Below are 16,329 nucleotides of genomic sequence, written 5' to 3'. Positions count from 1 at the left end.
AAAGTTCAACATTTTCTTTGGTATTTTACCGAATTTGTGGTAACCATCCATTCCATGGTTATCGAAGATTCGTTAGTCCAAACAGTTGCATCCTCTGGAGGTCCTGTTATGTTGAATCTTATTCTATCTCCATCCAGGTCGTTGGCCGTGAAAGTGACACTGTTTGAAACGTTCACAGTAAGGTAAAGAACGGATGACGTGTTGTCGAACTCAGGAGGAGAGTTTTCTGGTGGTGAAAAAAGAATTCAGTACAAATTTACTCTATAGTGTTGTAATTCCTGTTTATATGGTACTCCGACTGCCGCCTAACCAAAGTGGCACTTCAGAGTCCCAACTCGACGATTAAGCGCCAAAAGCCCCACTGTGTTCCGTCTAGGACCATTATAAGGATATCCAAAATTGACTATGATAAAACAGAACATTATGCCAAAAACTTAATAGCATTTATGTTTCAACATAAAAGGTATAACAACTTACTCAGTATGTTGGATTCGTTGACCATTTGGGACCCAACAATCTTCGTACTTAATCCAACAGACACGTCCTTGGTTGAAGCAGAATCAAACAAGCAGTTGATGTCACCTTGGCAAGCAGCTTCAGCTTTTTTCTTCAGAGATTCATTGTAGAATTTCAGTTCGTCTATGAACATGGGCACGAAAGAAGTGTTTGAAAAGGTGGAGACGTTGTCGCCGAACTGGTAGGTAAAAAGCGAAGTACTCTCGTTTACTTGCCCTGTTTTTCAAAAGTAAAGAAATATTGAGATACAGTAAGAATTGTTATTAAAAGTGTCAAAACATTAACTTTAAACTGAACTGAACTACAAGATATATCTTACATTTCTGTCCAAACTGAAAGTGAATATCCCTACTGCTTGCATCTGCTGGTAAAACATCTCCACTGGGTGTTGTCAGGTCATCTGTTTGGTTCCCATTCCAGGTTCCTAACAACCCTTTTGTCTGGTTCCTGAATGACTTGGGCATTGCTATTAAGATGGACAGGGCACCCTTTACTTCTGTTACAGTAAGTGAGATTCCAGATGGGAAAGTTGCTCTGAATATGTTATCTTTAGGACGGGAGACAACGACAGAGCCATTGAGTCTGGTCGATTGGTTGGTAAGGCTGTAATAATCCAAGGTCTCTCCATCGACAAAAAGCGTAAAGTTACCTGCAAAAATGTATCTGAAGTAAATAACTATAGTTCATCTGTACAAGGTAAAGAATTATATTTCTACCTTCTCTCTCTAAATTGACTTGCACTTTGCTCGTATTTCTCTCCTGCGCCACGACAGCACAAAATACAGTTGCAGTTCCATCTCCTTTAGCGAGTCTTGTCCTTGCCTGAACTTGAACGAAGCCGTCTTTTGCATCAAGCATCGCATATTCACCAAGACCGTTAAATGTGTAGTTTTTACCATCAAGGGTGACAAAGTGAGGGTCGCCCCAAAACCAACCTGAACACGACAAAACCATCACGTTAAAGTTACTCACTGAGTACAAAATGAAGATTTATAGCATAATCTTAGCTTTCATGCTGTCTACATACGATTCACTGATATGTTTTTCATGAGGGATGTTGACATGGTTTACGATTGATAGCGGACAATATTAGAAATATGTTGAGAAAGCAGGAGTATGAAAAGACGAGATTTGATTGGCTTCTACAATATTCTTTAGTGCAGCATGCTTTGCGGGTTCCTCATCTGCGCACACGCTTACACTGCATTCTTTGACCACCACTACTTACTCCACTCAGGTGGTTCGTATTGCTTGCAGTCGTCTGATGGTCTTCTCTGGTAGTAAAGGTGACACATTGTGGTTTGTACACAACACCATTCGTAGAATCTATTTTCATTGGAAATTGGGTTTTTATCGTACTTTTCCCTGAGAGCACTACCTCCCCCTGGATGACCTACGATGAGCGCACCATTGCTTCTCCAGTCGTTAAAGTAACAACATTTCTGTTGCCAACCGTCGATAGAAGTGAAGGTGGAATAGGCACAAACCCTGGATTTGTCTCGCCAGTCGTCTTGGACCATGAATCTTTCGTCCCATCGGGCTTGGAAGAAAGTACAAGGGCAAGGTTCAAGGTATTCTAGGTAAGGTCGTGGATCTGGTTCGCTTTTAAACCGAAGTTTACAGTTTCTCTCTGAACTTTGACCAGATGACATTTCCAATCGGAATAGCCATTTTCCCTGGACACCGTGGTTTATTTTTTTAAACCTTCCTCCTCCTCCTCCACGTTTTCTAGACACAGTTTGCCCAGGCATTGTACCTATATCTCCAATCGTCACCTCTCCAGACCTAACGGTAGATAAATACTGAAAAGATTAGAATACATAGTAAGAATAAGCGTTTACATTGACATTATTTTGTTAATCTTTAGATAGGTACCTTGACACATTGAAATATTCGTACTGATCGCATCCAGCACTCCAGCCGACGACCGGAAGAGGATCATTGACTCGATTTCCCTTGGTGTACAGAGGCCATTTAGCACTGAAAATTATTCGCAAATTTATTTACAGTCATGCAGTATTTAACAATTATTCGCCAAAGGCGAAGTGAATATCGGGGAATATTTACCGAGACGCGAGTCTTCGAGCGGTGAGGTAAATATTCTCCGATATTCACTGAGGCTGAGGCAAATAATTGTTTTAGTATAAATACACAGTTGATTCTTTCAAAAAAAGAAAAAAAAGAGGATAAAAGACATTTGTTTCCGATAATAGCAACGAAGCGGCTGGCCGCCATTTTGGATTATCGCTGGAGGCGATTATCGTGTGATAGTGTGAGTTTCTCGACCAATCAGCGTGCGAGATTTTCAATAATTACCTGTGTATTTTTACTAAAAGCTTTAAATCATATATTAAGGTACTGTTCAGACATCCAATCTGCAAACATATAACTATAGCTAAGGCTCTCGTCAAGAGCACACTTCTGTGTTCGTTCCCAATCTCAACTTGATTCATCCATTCATGTTACAATTCATTCACAAATTTGTACGAGTAATTTCCCATCTCCTACCATTTCTTGACAACTACGTTTATCATATGACCCTTATCTGCCCGGGCGCGCGCTTTAATCGTACGGCCCTGCTCGAAACTTGCGACCGTATTTTTCTTTTCGAGAGGGTCATATGATAAAATGCTTATTGACTGAGTTAGGTCGGGCCGTACGAAAAAAATATTTGCCTCTCGGTCATTTGTACGGCATCACCTCGAGCCAAATATTTTCCCGTACGGCCCGACCTAACTCAGTCAATGAGTACATATTCTCGACCACTAAACTTGAGAACTGAGACACGTGGATATCAAGAAAAGGATCTAATAGTACAAAGATTTGATAAAGACACTCTTGCGACACCCTAACAGGAAATTACAAAATCCAATGGGAAAGTCTACTTTCTATTGCATCTGCCTGTTAGCTTCACTTTCACAATAGTTTTAAGTGTTTTTTGTCCAACCTTGCAATTGGCGCTGACCACTGAATGCCGTTAGGTGGGTAGTTATACATCGCAAAGGTGTAGACACCATCTGTGATGATCACAGCCTGGAAGGTGTTGTACTACAAGAAAAATGAAAGTACGTCATATATCAGTATAATAAAAAGGTCGATGCCACACAAACTACAAATCTTTTGATTCAAATGGTTGAGTTATGAATGACACTGAAGAAAAATCATAGATCATAGATCAGTTCCAACACTGCTAAGGATTTTCATTAAAATTCAGAAGGACTCGGCATATATCCAGTAGAGTCTCAAGGTCTAGATCTATTTTTTATTTCAATTTGAATTTATTAAGTTAGAATATTAACAGCCAGGCTTACCAAATCCCGAGTTTCAGAATTCAAGTTTAAGTGGCGAAGATTATACCACGTGACGACCAAAACAAGTGAAGCTTGGAATTCCTCCGGTAGAGGGTCTTTGTAAAGTCTGTTGACCTCTGACGTGGCCCGGTTTAATACTTGATTGGACTTTGCATTTTGTTGAGATGAAGTGTACAACTGGTAGTAAACGGCAGAGATCTTTGGTTGATAGAAGGAATATGGATCTGTGGTTGCCCAGTATGGTGCCAACATTGCAAGCTCGTGTTTACAACCTTCGGTACTTCTGCTGAATGGCTTAGGCCAGCGAGGGAAAAAGTGTGCTCCAAAGCGAATTACTCCGTTATGACAAATCTAAGGAATAAAAAGAAAACGCTCTTAGACTGAGTTCCCATTACCATTTAATTGTGTAATGACTTACATAAAGCTTGTGATAGCGTTTCATGAATATAGTAACCCCGTCGTTGAGATGAACCCCAAAGCATTTTTGTAACTCTCCCCATGTATGTGGAACGACGCTGTCTCCCGTAGAAGGTCCATAATCGTACATCTGCTTGAGTGGTTCTGGATAAAAAAGGGGAAAAATAGAATTTTAGTTAACTACAATAGTTAACGAATTTCTCACCTTCTTTTGTCTAAACCTTCTTTTGTTCTTAATTAAACAAAAGAAGGTGAGAAATTGGGGATAAAATCGCATGCGCAGTGGAATCGATTCTTAAATTATGAAAAGGCTTATGGCACCCATGAAAGTGGGCGGCCGGGTTTTCGCTATGCTAAGGTAAGGCAAATTATCGAGCCAAAAGGTTATCATGCCCGGTGTTAACTCCGGCTTCAGAAGCACAAGGTGACCAGGAATTTAATCGGAGTACCGAAAATAATGAATAAAGCAAACAAAGTTCAAAAGGTCCGCCATCTACCTAAACCGATACACTGAAACATTAACTAATTAAACATATCAAACTTTCCACATAGAAAAGTTGTCGTTCCGCTCGAGCTGTTTCTTTTACCATATATGGAATGTACTTACCATATTAGGAAATTGGAATATAATTTTCTTCACTAAATAGGCGAATTTCTTGCTCAAAACTGCTCAAATTTACAGTAAATCGAGTGAAAACATCACTAACTAGTCAGCCATCTTGGTTTTGGCCGAAAAAAGACTGGAAATTATGTAGGGGAGGGGAGCGTGGTTTGTCACCACAGGAAGCCCGCGAATGACAACAATTGTTTGATATGTTAATGGTTTATTGACGTAATCACGTGCCTGTTGTTGGTGGAGTGGTCTTCTCTGTAGGAGATGTAATTGGTACTTGAAGAAAAAAACGTCAAAAATGTTCCTAAAATGTTTAGAGCAACTATAGTGTACAAACGTTAACCAATACAATTTCCAATCTAAGTACATTGAACTAATAGATCAAAAATGAAGATATAAAATATATTTTCAGTGCCTTATTAAATATTTAAATATTTTTGAACACTTACGTTGTTTAGTTACAATTGTTACTAATTGGCTCTTGTACACCCTTCCATTAGAGTAACCTAATGCTCTCGCTTGATATTTTTTGGACGGAAGAAGTCCTTGGATGAAGAAACTAGACGAGGATGTTGTGGAAACTTTCCAAGTCTTTTTGCCCTCCTTTTCTTTGTATATAACCAAGAGCTCAGTAAATTTGACTCCAAGGTCTTTAATATCCAGCATCAACTCCGTGGTGGTCACAGATTTCACTTTCAGGTCGATGTCTGTCATTTATAAGTAATAAAAATCATCATCATATCTTACATATGTTATGGAGTTCCACAGAGTTCAACGCTGGACCCTTCACTGAATTTGTAAATAAGATTCATCTTTTCTTGCTTGTCTTACGGAGTTCCACAGAGTTTAACATTGGATCCATTTTGTATTTGTAAATAAGAATCACCGTAGCGTGTCTTAATAAATACATATCTCATGGAGTTCCTATGTTCAACACTGAGCCCATTGTTGTAATGATCTCTGAACATATCGCATTCTATAATGCGAAATATAATTCTAATCTTTGACACTCACCGTTAGAACGTTTATCTATCACATAGTACGTTCCATTGAAGCCTATCTTTTCAAATGCTCGATCTGAATACAGTATGACTTCTGCAGATCGCAGCGGCGATACAACAGCAAACGGATTCGTCTTGCCGCAATACTTTCCCTTTCCTAGTGCATTTCCTTTGATATCCACTATCCTGACATGGTCATTGCTGCAAAAAGGCAGGAAGAGAAGAGCAATTTTTAAATACTCCTTTAGATGAAAACTAATGAAGGTCCGCTGACCTGATAAAAAAAAAACAATCGCACGTGCGTAGTGGGTAGTCAGCTGAGTAAGAGAAGTGAATGCATGCATGCAAGGAATTTAAAAAGAAACAGAGAAAAACAAGCAGTTATGCATGTGGGATTCTGATAGGATTCGAATATGGAAAACAAATGCCATTCATAATAATGATTCCTAACTTTAAATAATTACCTGCACATGCCATAAGTTTCTTCTTCTAACTCAAATAAGTCGAACAATATTATAATCATATTAAATTTCATTCCTTTTCCTATGGTCCATGCACAGTTAGCATCACTTGGATAGTTACTTGGAAAATTTGGACTTGAAAAATGACCATGCTTTCCATAGAGATTCTTATCACAATCAAGACCTGTAAAAAAATGTTAGATATTTAAATTCAAATTCTGCTTCCAAAAAAGTTGTTTCCTGGGTATGTTCTTAATTATTCACCAATTTTTTAAACCAGTCCCTTAATTTCAAGCTCAAAAAACTACTCTTTTACCTGTCCTCACAAACACAGCCCTACTTCTTGGTCCTTCGCCAGCCTGATTGACACCAGCCACTCTAATGCGGTATTCAGTAAGAAAGCCAAGATTCTGCAACGTAACAGACGTTCTATTTGCATCTACAAATTCCATTCTCTCGTGGCTGGTATTCGACGACAAAGTAGGTGTGTAATATACATGATATCCCAGTAGTATTCCATGTGCATATTCACTAGGAATAGGATCCCACTTGACCAAGATGTTGTCTGAGGTCTTAACTTGTGCGACAATGTTTACGGGTGGTTGACTAGGAACTAAGAAGAAAATAGAAACTCAGAAATCATCAGCATCATCTTCTTAATCAGTATAACCCTCGCAATAATCTTTAGTCGACGCCATCATCATTATCATCTCCATCACATCCTCTTATCAACATACCATCGTCATTATTTTAATAACTGCTATTCAAGAGTTTTAGAAGATTTTCTTAATGACTTTACCCCATTACGCCATCCCGGCCAATTTACCTTTTTCGAGTTCCAAATTACTGCTGTGTTCTTTGATTACAGACTCATTTACTCAGGGTTAGCCCTGTTTAAATATTCACAAATACCAACAGAAAAGTAAAGAATGCACAACTTCTAACAAAACAAACTTTTTGAAATTCAGCAGACCTTTACTGGGTCGACACATGAGTATTCTACACGAAGTAGAGGCTAACCCTGAACAACAAACAACTCGAAACTGGAGTATTTCTGTGCATCTTAATCTACGATTTTTTCTTTCAATTTTATCTATCGCTTCAAGCTAGTGCTGATAGCGAGTGTAAAATTCTTTCAAAATGGTCCCCCCAAATATCTATGTGCACTCGTCCATCTATTCAATGTAAAAACAAACAATCCTTGTTACCCTCTTCCATTGTTCTCACGGTGATATTTTCACTTCTTTGAAACGTGGTTTCATTTGCACTTGTAGTGTTACTCGAGTTGCCTAAAACTGCAATCACTTGTACGTAGTATTCAGTGTTACTCCTAAGATGAGTGACGTTCACACTTCTGCCTTGACCATCAGGGCTCGCTACAGATATGTCAGTGTGGTTCTTGACAGCAATACAAACAGCCACGTATGACACTACTTGGGTTGATGCTGCTATATTACTTGAGAGAGGATATTCAGACCACTGGACGTTGATGGTGGATGATCTGTCACTCTTGGCGCTGATGTTCCAGGTTGATTTAACAGGAACTAAAAAAGTTGATTATTTTGGTTTAATCCTAATCTTGCTAAAGATGACCTTAATATACACCTACTTGCAAGTATGTTGTCATACGATATTAGAATATTAGTAGTTTAGTGAGAAATGATACATTAAAAGACAAAAGAAAAAGTTCAGCTTCAGTTATCTTCTTTTGTTTTTTAATATAATTCTTATCCCACTAAATCACTAATGTTCAATATTCGTACGACAACGTTCTTGCAAGTAGGTGTATCTTTTTTGTAGATGTTTTCACTTTTGCTCATTTAAAGGACATTGGCAACATAGAAAAACACAGTCTGTTTAAGGCTCACACTATAGTGCAACATTATATATGCTATTATTTCGTGAAGAAACCGATATAGTCATCTTGAATAGTCTGTTGAAACAATTAACTTCCATATGACGTCATTAGCAGGGTAGAATGAAAGCAGACCTTGATTTTCGGACTAGTTTTTGGAGAAAGTGAACGTAAAAAATTAGTTTCTAGTATCCTTTTATGTAAGACTATGGAGCCGTAATCCGGGCAATACATTTTGTTTTCATCTTGTACGACCAGATGTTTTAATGCTACCCTGCTAATGACGTCATATGAATAAATTTGTATATCGAAGATTTTCAAAATGGCGGAACAGGGGCCGACTAGGGACAAAAGTTACAGTTCGTTTTCTCGCCACCCTTACTATCCAGATAAAATAAAACACCACCATAAAGACTATTTATGTATATACTTTTGATGATAGGCTGCTTGAATTATATTGCTAAAGTCTTTTAAATTCAGGTAATTCAAGGTACTTGAAGAACAAAATTATGAAAAACCAAAACTATAAACTGAAGTGTTTCCAGGACATTCATTTTTTATATATTTTGGAATTCGATCCGAGATCAATAGCGCAGCGCAGTCGGGACGTCATAAAAACGAAGACAAAGGCGAAATTCGGACAAACAAACTTACAAGCTTATTTTCAGCAGGTAATTTTCACAGCCGATCGCAGTTGATCTTAGTTTCAGGGTTATTATTGTAACTTTAAGTAAAAATAATAAAATCGGTTCATATAATCCTCGTAGCGGTTAAACAGAATGCAATTTTTGTCCGAATCTTTAAGCTATTTTTAGAATCAGTGCGCTGCGCTATTACATTGCCTTCCTAAAGCCCTTTTGGGACAAGCCAATAAAGTGTGTATATAATTAAGTAATATAAGTAATTCGTATTTGGGCACTTGAAATTACAGTGTAAAAATAAGTGTAGACGGGAGTGAGATATATTCAGATAATCAAGGAAATCAAAGTTCATTAGATCAGTCATAAGCGATCTGATGCATGCAGGGACGGCGGAGCAGTTTTTTGATTGGGGGGGGGGGGGGGGGCCTCAATAGTGACATTGTATGGCAAGGGGGGGGGGCTGAGTTTAGTGAAAATGTATTAAAATTTCAGCCCCCCCCCCCCCCCCCCCCCCCCCGGTTCCGCCGTCCCTGGCATGATAAGTCTAGGGATACGACGAATTGGAGTTTTATGAGATTCATGTTCTTAATAACAGTCTTGTAACAGAAAGAGTTAAAAAATAAGCTGGTAAGTTAAACTAACATAAATAAGAAATATCGAGAAATAGTATTATTCACTCACCATCATAAAGGCCATTGTTAAACATGTAATACTTTGCTTTCATCGTAAATATATCCCTTCCTAGCCACCGCTGTGAGTGCGACTGTAGTTTGGCCGTACCAAAGAATATAAAGGTCAAAGAGTGTCTTCGCCCGCACATTTTTTCAATCATTTGGCCTTTGTTGTCAAATAAAGCTACAAAAAACCACCTGATCATAAAAATAAAAACAAATTCTATTAAAACATGCAAGCTCATTTAGTTTTGAAGCACATATTTATGAGGTTTATTTCGTTGTTTTTTTTTTGTGTGTGTGTGTGTTTTGTTTTGTTTTGTTTTATGTTTTTCTTTCTTTTCAAATTCAATTATATGTTGAGTTTGCATTAATCCACTCTATCATGTCTTATTAGCTTGCTAGCTATTTTAAAAAAATGAAATACATTTGAAAATAAGATATATTCCAATTGATTGAAAAACATTTTAAAAACATAGTATCAAAACCAAAATGATTTCATACCAGCATTGAGAAGAGTTAGGGACATCTACTGATTCTAAGGAAATTACAATCATTCCCGTCCTAGAAGGTGCTCTTAACGTCCACACACAATCTATAGCCCACCAATGTCTTATATTATAACGTGGGTGGCTCATCTTTCCTAGTGCTTGATGTTCGACTCCTCCGCATTCTCAAAAGGGGAAAAAGAGAAGGAATATGGATATTAGCAGAATATTTCCGTGTTAAAGTTCGGCATGTTTCAGGTTCGTTCTAAAAGTCATTGGTAAAATTAAATGTAAAGCGACTTACTTGTTACTGGTCTAATAGTTATTGATGGTCCCTGGCCTTTACTTGTAAACCCACGTACCCTAATATAATACCTCATACCAGGAAGGAGATGTTCAAGAACCACTTGAGTTTTATTGGTGGTTATGGTCTTGCTGTGATAGTATTCATAATCGTAGTAATACACTTGGTATCCAAGAAGAACACCGTGAGCACGGTCACGTGGTATTGGATTCCACTGCACGTGAATGGTGCTTGAAGTCGAGGAAACCGCATAGAAACCCCGAGGGCTATCACTTGGAACTTTAAAAAAAGCAACAAAAAAAAAAAAAAAAAAAAAAAAAGAAGATGAAAGTAAAAGTACGAATTATCGATACAACTTTCATCAAATCTTTGTATAGAACCCTTGCATTGTATTCCTAGAGGAATTGTTCTGGGGAACAAGACAACAGGTCGTCTTTTCTTATGCAAAAAAATTATTGTTTTGTACCCCAGAACAATAGACCGTTTTCTCAAGGTTGCGTGCGCATCCAAATTTAAGGAACTTGACGGGCCGCGATATCAGAACAGGAGCTTTATAATGAGAATTATCATACATTCCTATGAATTTTTTATGGATAAGAATCCATAAAATCGATTATTCTCATCTTTAAATATAAGACTGGCTTCTTAATCTTACTGAATTTGCGTTTTTCAATTTTGTGGCCCGTCAAGTTGGATGCGTGTACGCAACCTTGAGAAAACGGTCTGTTGTAATCATTCTTTGAAGTTGTTTAATAGATGCGAGACAGGATGCTATGCTGCAATTTGAAGTTCTCAATGCTACAAAAGAAAACTAAAACACCATTGATAGTTAGTGCAAGTAAACTCGCTTCGTTTATTGAAATTATTGAATGAAAATAATAAAAGCTTGTCTTACCTCCTTCCAAGGTTTTTATCTCAACTGGGTTGCTCTTGTACATCATCATACTACCATCAGTAATGTTAGCAACAACTGCAAACACCTGTACTTTGTAGTTTGTCAAACCCACCAGACGATGACATGAAGCATTTTTTGTCATATTACCAGCAATAGCGTAAGATATAATACGATGCCAGTCATCTGTTGAATTACAGGTGATGAGATATCCAAGGACTTTGAAGCCATCGACAGTGAAAGAACCGATAGACACACTGATGCTGTGGGGACTGGTACTTGATGCCAAGATGAAAGCATTTTGTGTAAGGGCTGAAAGTAAAAAAGGCTTAATAGTTACATGATATTACGGCACCTGGAAAAAAATATCATGCACGCGCAAAAAAAGAAATTGCCTTACCGTCATTCAAAGATCGATCAAAGACAAGGTATCGCACACGAATGCCTTTGCCATATGAAGTGGTAAAGGGGCTATAGAATGTCATTTGTCCTGTTTTATGATTCTGAATAATGAGACCTAGAGGAGAGGCTCTTGTGTAACTGAGATAGAACAGTTGATGGCCTGATGAATCTTTTACGTTAACGTAACTTCGCCTAAATATAAATGCAAAAAGAGCATAATTCATAATAAAAACCATTTTCCCATTGACTTAAATGAAATATGGCGTATTACTCCTAAATTCTTATAATCATACTTATTTTCCATTCATACTCAGTAAGAAAACACAGACCCAGCACCCGGTTAATCTGTTACACACCGCTCTAGCGAGATCAGTTTCGTTCTCACCCGTTATAATAAGAACGATACAAATCAAGAACTTCAAAGAAGATAGCAATATTTGCATTCGGTAGTGAAGGTCTGAACGTCCACACGTAGTGAGCCTGAAGCATGTAGTGCGGGAACCCAGGACTTGTGAACTCCCCGGAAAGGTCAGTGATGTTGAAGTTTAACTCTATAAAAAGACAAAATAGAATGAAAACATGACAAAAGCGGATGACAAAAGGGTTTGCTACGAGGGAATAAGGGCATATAGGTGGTGTTTTTATTACAAAAAACTACGTAGGTTACGAAAAATAGGTCCTGCTCCCCTACACCCGGCCCCACCCCAACGACCGTCGTATCATTAATAGAACCAAAGCAAGTGTTTCAAGGGGTTTAAAAATCTCATTAATAATATCCAAGGTTTTTTCAATCATTGGCTCAGAATATAAAGAATTTTTCATCATTGATACACGCAATGAGAATAGACATAGTTAGTAGAGGGAGATGCAGTCCCCTTTACTAACTAATATGGAGGAAAAATTCGGAAGATAACACAACCTTATCAAAACTTCCATGAGCGCTGGTGATTTTTCTGGAGAATGGTTGATCGATGGTTTGGAGAGACGCTAATCATGAAATATTTCAGTTTTACAAACCTTGAGGGTATCCACAAACAACGCTCGCTGTATAGTAGGAACCACTGCAATAGCTAGGAATGTTCCTCCACCCTCGATGAGGGCACAAGGCAAGGCTTTCCTCATTCCCTGAACAGCTTAATTCAGTCATCCATGTTGTTCCACTTAATGCACGGCCGAATTGGCCGTACCTCATTGCTTGTGAAGCTGCAGGCAAACCCAGTGATCGACAGACAACATTACCATCATTCAAGTCCCACCTATATGTACATATGCTTCCCCATATTCCATGGTACAAGACTTCAACTCGTCCTTCGTTGGAAAGCTTACCTCCAGCAAGGCGTAGTGACACTGTAAATTAACCAACGTTTTTGGAAAAGAGAACTAAGTGAAAGAGTGAATGTTAAAAATGTATGTATGTTTTATAAAAGTTAATATATTTTCATTTATGTTTATGAGTTTGTCTCCCACGAATAGGGAAAAAATGCCTCAAATTCTAGAATTAATTTCGAATGCATAAGACAGCCTAAAGAAATTGCTCACCGTCAAGAGTCTTTATTAGCTGTGAACAACTGTGTATGACTGTATCGACTGACGTGTCAAAAGCTACCAGTCGTATGGAATATGTTCTGTTTGGATGAAGAAACTCAATCCTAGCTGTCCTCGAACTGTCGTTGAGTGTAGTAACATTACTTTCGATAGTTTTTACCATTTTAAATACAAGAAAGTAGGTATATGTAGAACCAGGTAGATGAGATGGTACGGGACACCATGAGACATTGATTCTTCCTGGATCATTCTGGATTAAGGACACGTTCCAGTTCTCGTTGCATCCCTCTGAAATAAAATAGGTTTGGATCATTACATGATAAAGAAAATCCCAATACGACCATCTAGGCTCCTAATTAATGCTTACGGTCATTCTCAGGCATGCTGAACGTGTGGTATCTCAAAAGAAATCCTTTTCCCGTTGAACCACGTTTGGAGGTGAAAGATGAAAAGTAAGTCAGTTTTCCAGTTGTAGTTTCAATGAGAGCAGATGCGGATCTCTCTGTGTTATTCCACGCATAGAAAAACTGAGTATTTGTCGCATCTTCAACTTTGAGATAGCTAAATCTGCAAGACAGTTTAAAGGTTTCTAATTAGATTAAGCCCAGAAGACGGGAGGGGAAGGGGGGGGGGGGGGGTACTCCCATGTAAAAAGGATGATCGTTGAAAAAAATAAATTTATCCTCTAACAGAGAGAGGTTGGGCTTGGCCTTGATAAATCATTTGAGATAATTTTTTGGTGCTAAAAAACAAACAGGTGACTGACGATTTACACCCCTAAAAGATACGACGATCAACCCCGCCCTTCGCCCTTCGCCCTTCGCCCTTCGCCCTTCGCCCTTCGCCCTTCGCCCTTCGCCCTTCGCCCTTCGCCCTTCGCCCTTCGCCCTTCGCCCTTCGCCACAACGGTTTTGGGTCATTCCTAGACGCTACGCTGACGTTGTTAGATTTGTCACATCGTCATGAACCGTTTTTTTTTTCAACGTTGCGTGAAGACCCTAACGCAGCTGCGTTAACGGTATAATCGCTAATTTTAGTAACTACGCCCTTGAGAAAGATTCAGCAAAGGTTATTATAAAGTTAATGATGGGTTCTCAAGTCTTAGACAGTTTGTTCTCACCCACTACTGCGAAACAAGTCAATATCTGTAATGTTAACAAAAACATATGCTCGTGGTATGGGAGGCCAGAATGTCCACTCATAGTACGCCATGTGCATCGAATATGGATATCCAGTACTAGTGATCTCTCCAGTAAGGTTCGTAATCTTCACTTGAACCACTAGACATAAGAGAATTGAAACATCATCAGTTGTTATATTAGCCCAACAATAACATTTGAGTTATGAAGTAAATTGGATAGAGTGCAACACAGACAAACTGACATGAGAAAACTAAAACTGGTTACTTTTTGAAATAAAAGACAAATTAACCGGGTTTGGGAAATTATATCAAGGATAAGTTCAGCTTACGTACGTGGCATAGTAGGTAGTTCGCATACAACACTGGCATCTTTATAATGTCCGCAGTTATGTGATCCCCATCCTCTGTGCTGACACTGGAACAAAGATGATTCACTTCCACTGCAGTGTATATCATCCATCCAAATTGGTCCTGTTCCTTGACAAAAGGCTGCATGACGTAGTGCAGCCACTGCTCTTGGTAGACCCAGTGAACGACAGACAATATTAGCATCGTTGAGATCCCAATAGTCATCACAGACTGTTCCCCATTGACCATTGTAGAAAACCTCTACTCGACCTTGTGTGGCATTACCTCCGACCAAGCGAACATTTGCTGTCAGATGCAAGAAAAGAAGAAAATTAGTGCTGAGATGGCAAATACAGACTACAGAATGCACTGTTTAGTAGTAAGGTGAGAGTAAAAAATGGTAGAAGGACGCGGGAGGATACTGACAATATGGATTTTGACCTAGAATACATTTAAAAAACACGAATAATATTCTCAATGATTTCTCAACTGAAACATTAAAACTTCGGACCAGAAATCTTGTCATGGAAAAAATCTTTAATAGAAAAAGATTTTTTATGCCTTTTGTTCTTGACCCGGAAGTTGTTCTAAAAAGCTCAATAAACATAGCAATGACGTCATTCAAAATTCGCCCTGCAAGGAAATTTATTCTCCCTTCAAACTCAATTTTCAAACCAAAAAACCTTAGACCACCTTGCAAAAACTTAGTAGCTTACTTTATTACTCTAAATCTTTTTGTTTCATAAAGCATAAGTTGAGATTACTTTTTCTTATTTCGCTCTAAGTTTCCTATTTCTAAGCTGGAAGGTAAACTTAGAGTCGCAAGAATGTTATCCATGCTTACGTTAAAATAATAATGCTGAATGCGTATGAAGAAATGATAACAATGCTTTACGTTTATACTATACCTTTACAGAAGTGAGAAATCGAGAAAACCACAAACAGTAGCTGCAAAGTCCTCTCCATCGCACGGAGCAGTTTCATTGCACAATCTTGAACTGCGTTTGATTCATTAGGACAAGACCGTATGCTGTCATCCAGGGTCGGCATAACTGAATAGTACTGGGGTCAAGGTATGATTTAAGTTGTCAAGGAAGCAATACTGCTTGTCAGACACGTCTCAAAATAATACTTACAAAGACAAAGTAGAATAACTTCAAACGAAACTTAATACGAAATGCATAATACTTTCTATTAAAACCGCCTGATTTTTCCTTACTTGAAGTTCATGCTGAAAAGCCCTGTCAAGGGAGTCTCAATAAAGTATGTGACTGAACCGCTCGTCATATTTTAAGAAGCGTAAACACATGCCAAGAGACCAAAATGAAGCTAGCGTCGGATTGGCTGCAGCGGCGGATTGGCTGCAGCGTCGGATTGGCAGCGTCGAATTTAGATTACTTGAGATTCAGAATCATTTCCGGGGGAATTCAAAAAGCTCATTCTAATAAGATCCTTTCCGTTCCACTAACAAAGTTTTAACTCTGATAAAGAATCACGTCACAAATAATTTTCGGTTAAACTATCTAATCTGGTTTCTATTCATGCTAAAGTCGTCAACGTACTTCCAAGGGCATTTTTAGTGAGACTTTAATTCAAGATCGTTAATCGTGATCAAAAACAGAATGGGACCCAATGTTGTTCCTTGAAGGACACCACTGTTGGCACAGACAGAGTGATACAGCTCCATTTACAGATTGACGTCGTTTTGATAAAAAAAATCGCA

The 16,329-nt window shown here is 38.4% G+C and overlaps 1 protein-coding gene across 5 annotated transcripts in view; it reads right to left on the bottom strand.

Annotated features, from left to right (window-relative positions):
• The window catches only part of LOC116304951 (uncharacterized), a 27,993-nt gene extending 11,681 nt beyond the window's left edge, over positions 1 to 16,312 (bottom strand). For all 5 annotated transcript variants that reach the window (XM_089040739.1, XM_089040740.1, XM_089040741.1 and 2 more), the window contains exons 1-27: positions 15,515 to 16,312; positions 14,592 to 14,912; positions 14,238 to 14,397; positions 13,485 to 13,684; positions 13,112 to 13,405; positions 12,590 to 12,919; positions 11,958 to 12,123; positions 11,571 to 11,764; positions 11,174 to 11,482; positions 10,279 to 10,557; positions 9,991 to 10,159; positions 9,497 to 9,684; positions 7,528 to 7,863; positions 6,636 to 6,932; positions 6,323 to 6,503; positions 5,872 to 6,059; positions 5,307 to 5,564; positions 5,089 to 5,133; positions 4,246 to 4,388; positions 3,828 to 4,178; positions 3,464 to 3,564; positions 2,392 to 2,496; positions 1,745 to 2,301; positions 1,233 to 1,451; positions 836 to 1,165; positions 478 to 732; positions 30 to 226 (exon numbers count right to left, since the gene is read on the bottom strand). In XM_089040739.1, coding sequence (XP_088896865.1) covers positions 30 to 226; positions 478 to 732; positions 836 to 1,165; positions 1,233 to 1,451; positions 1,745 to 2,301; positions 2,392 to 2,496; positions 3,464 to 3,564; positions 3,828 to 4,178; positions 4,246 to 4,388; positions 5,089 to 5,133; positions 5,307 to 5,564; positions 5,872 to 6,059; positions 6,323 to 6,503; positions 6,636 to 6,932; positions 7,528 to 7,863; positions 9,497 to 9,684; positions 9,991 to 10,159; positions 10,279 to 10,557; positions 11,174 to 11,482; positions 11,571 to 11,764; positions 11,958 to 12,123; positions 12,590 to 12,919; positions 13,112 to 13,405; positions 13,485 to 13,684; positions 14,238 to 14,397; positions 14,592 to 14,912; positions 15,515 to 15,656 — 6,315 coding nt within the window. In that variant the 5' untranslated portion in view covers positions 15,657 to 16,312. The remainder of the gene's footprint in view (positions 1 to 29; positions 227 to 477; positions 733 to 835; positions 1,166 to 1,232; positions 1,452 to 1,744; positions 2,302 to 2,391; positions 2,497 to 3,463; positions 3,565 to 3,827; positions 4,179 to 4,245; positions 4,389 to 5,088; positions 5,134 to 5,306; positions 5,565 to 5,871; positions 6,060 to 6,322; positions 6,504 to 6,635; positions 6,933 to 7,527; positions 7,864 to 9,496; positions 9,685 to 9,990; positions 10,160 to 10,278; positions 10,558 to 11,173; positions 11,483 to 11,570; positions 11,765 to 11,957; positions 12,124 to 12,589; positions 12,920 to 13,111; positions 13,406 to 13,484; positions 13,685 to 14,237; positions 14,398 to 14,591; positions 14,913 to 15,514) is intronic.
• Between the last annotated feature and the right edge of the window lie 17 nt (positions 16,313 to 16,329).

Source organism: Actinia tenebrosa, unplaced genomic scaffold (assembly GCF_029948245.1).
Source record: "Actinia tenebrosa isolate PJP-AT-01 unplaced genomic scaffold, QUT_ActTen_1.0 PGA_scaffold8__29_contigs__length_14323225, whole genome shotgun sequence".
Lineage (NCBI taxonomy): Eukaryota > Metazoa > Cnidaria > Anthozoa > Actiniaria > Actiniidae > Actinia > Actinia tenebrosa.
The sequence above is the reverse complement of the archived record's forward strand: the minus strand, read 5'-3'. Positions and strand labels throughout refer to the sequence as shown.